Genomic DNA, 7,652 nt, shown 5'->3' with positions numbered 1-7,652 from the left:
ACGTTAAAATCGGCTAAATTTTTTGCCGGATTTTCAGAATATATTTACTATCTTTGTCACACTTTGTTGATAGAATTCATAAGAAATAATTTAATAAATATTTCAGAACAAGAATAACATATTACACTACAAAAAACAGCTTTGTGTGCAACCTGTATGGAAAAATAGGAATCCAAAATTAACAGTACTGTTGTAGTTCAAAAGGGATAAACTGATCATTTTCGTCTAAAAAAAACCTTCCGCCACAAAATATATTTCGTAGTTTAATTCTAATTGAATTGAATTTAATCGCAGTTTTATCACTGAATATAGTTCAATTTGTATTGTAAAATTCAGATCTAATAATAGAACTTAAAAATGATGCAGAACTTTATAAATAAAGGTCATGACCAAAATCCACTCAAAAGCTCAGGATCGAACGTCCTTAAGTTTTTAAACAAACAAAGCCCATCAAACCTGTATGATTTTATCAATACTAGTAATGTAAGCGAGCATGCAAGGTTACAACTGTGTTGTCGCCCTTTGAATAAAACTACAGTGGTTTAAGCGAGATAACTCATATTTATAAGTACTATGGCTTAATATGCGGGATCGGTAAACAATAAATTCTAACGATGACGTCAAAGTTGTCTGTTGACCTATTTTGAAAGTATGGAATCGGAGCAGAGTAGAAGAAAACAAGACGTTTGATTGCTATTTTCTACGCTATCTAATTGATAAGTGTATATTCTTCAGGATAATAAAACTATTATAGACTGTTTTAGAAGGGAGACATCACCAATTATCAGGTCCGAGTAGGGTTGTCACCTGAGGGCGCTTGATCACCAATTATCAGGTCAGAGTAGGGTTATCACCTTCTGGCACAAGCGCCCTCCGGTGTCAACTCTACTCGGACCTGATATTTGGTGATGTCTCCCTTCTAAACAGTCCATATTTGTATATTATATTATTAATCAGTCGGAAAATAGCTCTTCAGAGCCGGTGTCCTTTGTTTGATATATACGACTTTAAATAAATATTATCTCATCGTATCTTACGTTATAACGTCATATTGGATCTAGTTAATTTACTACATCTTAAACCTTAAGGACAGATGATACAACCCCCCAAAAAAGATATCTGGATTAGTCTATATATTTGGACCTACTTTTTGTTGAATGGGATGCAGGTAATTAATTTCCAAAATATTAAGATATTCTAAAAATTTTACGATGTTCAATTTTCTATTGCCATACTTATTTTACAAACAAATATGTATCACTTTAAATTTCATTTTCGTGTAACTGTGAATGAAAACAATTACATATAAACTTGTTCATTTTTACTTGTTAATACTTACTCATTGAAACATGACTCAGGTAGTTTCACTATTTATGACAAGAGTTTGTTTGTATCATCTGTCCTTAATATTTATATTAATTGACCAATTGATGATTACAAAAGTATTTATAATATACCTTTTTTTAATGTGTACGGATGATATGCCCGACATCGCAGTAGAAAAGAACGCAATGCGTGACTCAGCTTTGGACCACAAAACCCTAATGCATTAGTTGCCGATACTTGTGCTCTACTTTTTTCTTACAATGAACTTCTCTTTACCTTCTCGAAGATCAAACAAAACTTCGAATTCAATTATGGTAGGATTCTTCTCATATTTCTTGTAAAAAGAAACATTAACATACATTTCCATGCTTTTCTGATGCTGAGCGTTTAGTATACACTGAACCAAACTTCTAAGTGTTCAACTAACATTTTGTACGTTATAATAAAGAACAAATGCATACAATAACTTCTTTAATCCATGGCTAATGATGCATATTTCAGTTCGATGTTGGAAAAAAATTCATGTATGCATCTCGTCTTAATATTAATGAAGTTTCTAATCATTTTCGATGGAATCAAATAGATTGCAGTTTACTTCATGAGATTTGCTTTTTTGTCCAAAATGATTTAATACATCCAGTTCTAGCACGTTACCCGCAATTACTTGATGTGCAAACTTATCAGAACGAGAACGCTCTACTTGATGTGCAAAATGATCCAGAGGGGAACGCATTACATTTCGTTGCCTTTGCTGGAAACGATCCAATCTTTAGAAATATGATTAAGAGTGGCTGTGACCCATACAGCAGGTCTAATCATGGTTCCACGGTCTTCCACTATGCGTGTCAAAACGGCAAACTGCACATGATCAGGTATATATGTGACACGTTTCCAAATTTACTTTCTCCGGATTATAATGACAATGAAGGCAGGTCTTTTTTAAACTATTCAGCTCAATCAGGAAACATAGAATTGTATGAATAATTCATAGAGAATGGTGTACAGCAAACATTCACTGAAGGTCAGAGTACGCCATTACACGAAGCTTGTAAAGCAGGAAAACTAAATATGTGTAAGTTTGTAGTCAAAACTTATCCTCATTCACTAGATGTCAAAGACAGTATTAGAGAAAATTCCTTACATGCTGCGGCCTGGGGAGGTAATCTTGATTTACTCAAATTCCTGTTAGAAAAATATGTTGATATCAATAGTAAAAGAAATGACGGGAAAAATCTGCTACATATATGCAGCATGAAGGGACAGTTTGAGATGTGTAAATACCTTGTCAGCAGTCAGCCGAATTTACTTCATGGTCAGGACACTGGCGGAAATAATGTCTTACATGCCGCAGCCTGGGGTGGAGACATTAATTTATTCAAGTTCCTGTTGGAAAAACCTTTAATATCAAAGCTACCACAAATGATTGGATTACTGTACTTCACATATGCTGTATGAAACTAAATATGAGTAAGTACTTAGTAAACACTTATCCACCTTTGCTACAAGCTAAAAATGAATATGGGGGAAATATCTTACATGCTGCAGCATTGGGTGGAAACATTGATTTATTTGAATTGCTATTGGGAAAAGGGTTTGACATCAAAGTCAACCCACATGACGGTAAAAATGTAATAATTTCACGTTGTATGAACGGAAAACATGAAATCTGTAAGTACTTTGTCAGCATTTATCCTCATTTACTTCATGATACGGACACTGATGGGAACAATGCCTTACATGCAGCAGTCTGGGGTGGAAACATTAATTTATTCAAATTCCTGTTGAGAAAGGGTTTTGACATCAATATCTCTGAAAATGAAGGGAAAACTGTGCTTCACTTTTGCTGTTTAAACGGACAACTCGATATGTTTAAGTACTTGGTCAACACTTATCCTCAATTACTAGATGTCAAAGACAATGAAGGAGAGAATGCTTTACATGCTGCAGCCCTAGGTGGTAACCTTGACATGCTAAAATTCCTGTTAAGAAAAGGATTTGATATCAAAACCAGAGGAGGCGATGGGAAAACTGCTTTTCACCTTTGTTGTATGAATGGAAAATTAGATATATGTAGGTTTCTGATTGAAAATTATCCTCATCTGTTATACATCAAGGATAGTACAGGAGTGAACATTTTAGATGCGGCAGCTTGGGGTGGACACGTTGATTTGCTTAAATTTCTTTTGGGAAAAGACTTGAACATCAAGGTATCCTCAGATGAGGGGAAAACTGTTCTTCACTTTTGTTGTATGAATGGGAAACTAGATATGTGTGAGTATCTTGCTGAAAATTATTCTCTTCTATTATACATCAAGGATATGTTTGGATTGAATGTCTTACATATGGCAGCTTGGAGTGGAAACATTTATTTGTTCAAATTCCTGTTGGAAAAAGGCTTTGACACCAAAGTATCCTCAATTGATGGTAAAACTGTGCTTCACCAATGTTGTTTAAACGGAAAACTTAAGATGTGTAAGTATTTGGTCCACACTTATCCTCAATTACTAGATGTCAAAGACAATGATGGAGTGAATGTCTTACATGCGGCTGCTTGGGGCGGTAACATTGATTTGTTCAATTTTCTGTTGGAAAAAGATTTTGATTTCAAAACCACAAGCGATGGGAAAACAGTTCTTCACATGTTCTTCACATTCGTTGTATGAATGGAAAATTATCTATGTGTAAGTATCTAACAGAAATATATTCTCAAATGTTGGATATCAAAGATACTGATGGTGTGAATGTCTTACATGCGGCTGCATGGGGGTGGAAACATTAATTTATTCAATTTTCTGCTGAAAAAAAGGGTTTGATATCAAAACCACAAGAGGCGACGGGAAATCGGTACTTCACTTGTGTTGCATGAATGGAAAACTAGCTATGTGTAAGAACTTAATGAATACTTTTCCTCAATTACGCAGGTTTGTTAAGGCAGCACATGGATCAGAATTCGGCGAATTAACACTTTTTTATAATTATGCAACACTAATAAATCGGAAAAGTCAAGGATAAAACTTTTACAATGATTATGTATTCTATAGACTTCAATGGAACTTATACTACAGGAGGCACTCCACGACGTCACACGTGACGTCTATAATTAGAAAATATGCTTTAATAAAAAAGTGAAAAGTTTAACACTACCCCGGGGATAATTAGTTCCAATTTATATTAATAGTTATGTTAAAACATCTCTGTGCCATGAAAAGTGCTGCTAGAATCCTACTGTCCTCTTATTGAAATAATTATCTAACAATTTCAGACAAATCCTTACCAAAATTTTTACATTTTGTTCATAACATCGAAAAAAATGCATCAATTCCCGTAAACCATACGATTCTAGCAGCACTTTCCAAAAACAAAAGAATAAGAACTTTAGATACAAACAAAAATTAAGTTTCAAGGTATGTGGCGTAGTGTTGAACTTTTGCATCTTTTTTGCTACGAAGGACAGAGGAAAGGCTGATCGGCAAGTAAACACCCTCCCTGCTTTAATTTTACGAAGAAATTGCAGAATTATATTACCATACCTTATTCATACGCTTTATTCCCACAAGAATCACACATGATATTCATTCTAAATGCTTTTAAACTCCGACTTCTTGTGTTTGTTTATAGAAATTTTCGTTACTTTTCACTTTCACTCTGCTACTGCATGATCAACAGTTATGACGTCACGGGTTTGGTATATAACCCCTGTGATAACTACAGAGGCCCAGGAACGACAAAATTCCGTTGATCTTATTCCTCTGCATATTTTGGTTCATTTTTACGACCTCAAATCAATCTTAGATATCGATTTTAAGAAATTGTTATATATCTAAATCTCACGTCATATAGCTTATTATGACGTCATAGCATATAAGCAAGAAGAATATTTGGTTGTAACCTTAACCTACCTGCGTACTTCATATCAATGCGTTGTATGATGCATCTTGGGTTGGGAATATTGAATTATTCAAATCTTTGTTGGGAAAAGACCTTAAAGTTGAAACCACCAGAAATGATGGGAAAACGGTGGGTGTTACATCTATGTTGTATGAACGGAAAATTGGATATTTGTAAATACCTAGTAGATACTTTTCCTCATTTATTGAATGTCAAAGACAAAACTCAACTTATAGCATCAAATATTGCTTATTTGTATCAAGCCAAAAGTGTATCAAAATTTCTACAGAGGGCTGTTTCTGAATACCGAAGGTGGCAAAAGCGAAAAGAAATGCATCTGTAGATTTTGGATGCAAATGTTTTTACTTAGGAAGGGATTAATGAAAAACAATTAATATCAAAATTTTTTATAAAATCCTTTCTTATGATATCTGTACGAGGCCGATGGAGTCTAATCATTTTTGCCCAAGGAATATTCATATTTGTTACTATTAATTTTTACCCATGCAAAAAGGGCCCTTAAGGTAAAAATTATCAAAATTGACTTTTCAATGGATTATGATAGCACGCAGTGTAAAATGACCAATTATCAAGTTTCATTCAAATATCCCAACTAATGACTGAGATACAGGCAATCAAAGTTTCAGAAAATATTAAAAAGACGCTAAAAGAAGGATATGGAAATAACGAACAATATTCAATCTCAACGTCCATTAAACAATATACAAAATAAGAGCCGAGCAAACACGGACCTCCGAAACATCAGAGGTGGGATCAGGTGCCATGGAGGAGTGAGCATCCCCTGCCGACCGGTCACACCCGCCGTGTGCTCGTTGTCATAGTCAGGAAATAACGGAAAAAATCCGTCGTCAATTCAGTGTATAAATAATGGACTAACAACTGGTATGAAAAACGTCAGTGAAAAATGACGTTCTAAATGACGCTTTATCATTGAATCATTTTTTACAGTTATCGGTTCCCGGATTGAAATGTCTTAAGCTATTACTTTTGCTTTTGTTTTACATGCAATATTTGAAATAAATGTTTTCGTAAAATTAATTCTTAATCATGCACTAATTGTCACAACCGACCTAAACCTAAATTTTACATGTAAATAAATATGATTGTATATAAAGCCGTACAGGAAAAAAGACATATTTTAGACTCGATATCAGACAAGACTTGTAAGTACTTTTAGGAAGTGATTTTTGCAAGTTACAGAAATATTGGCTCTCTGGTATTTCAAAATAAACATTAATTGGAAAAATTTGATTTAAAAAAACCTTCATGAAGAATTTTTTTTATTAATGAAATACAGTTAATGATTTTGCAGCGGTTAAGAACTTTTGGTTTTTCCTAATAACTTTATAAGCTAAAAAAAATGTGACCTCATGTTTGGCAAGAATATTTAAATAGGGAAAAAGGCAATTTTAAAAAATGAAGAAAATATTTTCACATACAAAACATATTTTACATACTTGTATTTTATTTACATAAAAATATTTCCTTAAAAAATAATTCATTACCATAAAACAGATACTACTATGATTATATACGATATATGTTCATTGTTTACGTAATGGTTCATGAGGTTATAATAAAAATATATCTAAGATTCTCATCTCCGCCCAGACAGATTTCTTTTACTCCCGCCTCAACTTTTTATTTCCGTTTTTCTTAATTATGATCGGGATCGGTATTTTCTACCATTCAACTTCTGTGTTAAATCCCGCGAAAATCGGCAAGTATTTTACAACTGGGTCATTGGTTATGAAAAATTGGTGATAATGTGAACTAAGAGATAAATGGACCTCTACTATGATTTTTATTCGGATTTTCTAGATAAATCTGCAACGATTGACCAAGTCAATAAAAATAATATGCAAAATTTAGAAAATATAAAACATAAGCCGCCCCCTGGCCTCAATTTCTTTTTAAAAATTCAGTTGAGAATCTAGGAATTTTTATTATGGACTTATCAGTAATATTTTTCATCTAGAGTGAATCAGAAAATTTATTGATGGGAGGGGGTCCATCTGCTTTAATTAATAGTGGCAAATCCAGGAATTTTGAAAGGGGGCGCAGAAGAAAGGCAGGTTGTCTGGGGCTGCACTGAAGCCCCTAGTGGGTCTAAGCCAAGGCTGTTGTGGTGTCTGGTGTCGAAGGTCTCAAATAGTGAAATTTTATTTTACAAATAAGAGATTTTTACCTTGATTTAAGGAAAATGGACACAAACGTTTTACATACGAAAAATTTAAACTAGGGGTGGGCTGGGGGTGGGGCAATCCTGGACCTACCTTGAATAAAACTCCATTTCTATTTTTTAACAGGTTAAACAAAGTGTCTTATTGGGGGGGGGGGGATTCCCGTACATTATTTTGTGTCTGGGGACATGTGGACATTAACACCACAAATCTCAGTTATACTAAACATACCAA

At 33.9% G+C, this 7,652-nt stretch overlaps 1 protein-coding gene across 1 annotated transcript; it reads left to right on the top strand.

The window, feature by feature from the left end:
- The first annotated feature begins 2,789 nt into the window (after positions 1–2,789).
- On the top strand, positions 2,790–3,989 carry LOC134232617 (putative ankyrin repeat protein RF_0381). The gene has a single exon (XM_062714615.1). It carries the CDS (start codon positions 2,790–2,792, stop codon positions 3,987–3,989), a length of 1,200 nt encoding a protein of 399 aa, XP_062570599.1.
- Positions 3,990–7,652: the final 3,663 nt, after the last annotated feature.

Source organism: Saccostrea cucullata, unplaced genomic scaffold (assembly GCF_032062105.1).
Source record: "Saccostrea cucullata isolate Sc308-1 unplaced genomic scaffold, CSIRO_AGI_Scuc_v1 ctg9723, whole genome shotgun sequence".
In the NCBI taxonomy this organism is placed as follows: domain Eukaryota; kingdom Metazoa; phylum Mollusca; class Bivalvia; order Ostreida; family Ostreidae; genus Saccostrea; species Saccostrea cuccullata.
The sequence above is the reverse complement of the archived record's forward strand: the minus strand, read 5'-3'. Positions and strand labels throughout refer to the sequence as shown.

Bases quoted from the DNA above. Each gene is read 5' to 3' on its own strand.
- LOC134232617 (XM_062714615.1), top strand. From the start codon at position 2,790: ATGAGTAAGTACTTAGTAAACACTTATCCACCTTTGCTACAAGCTAAA.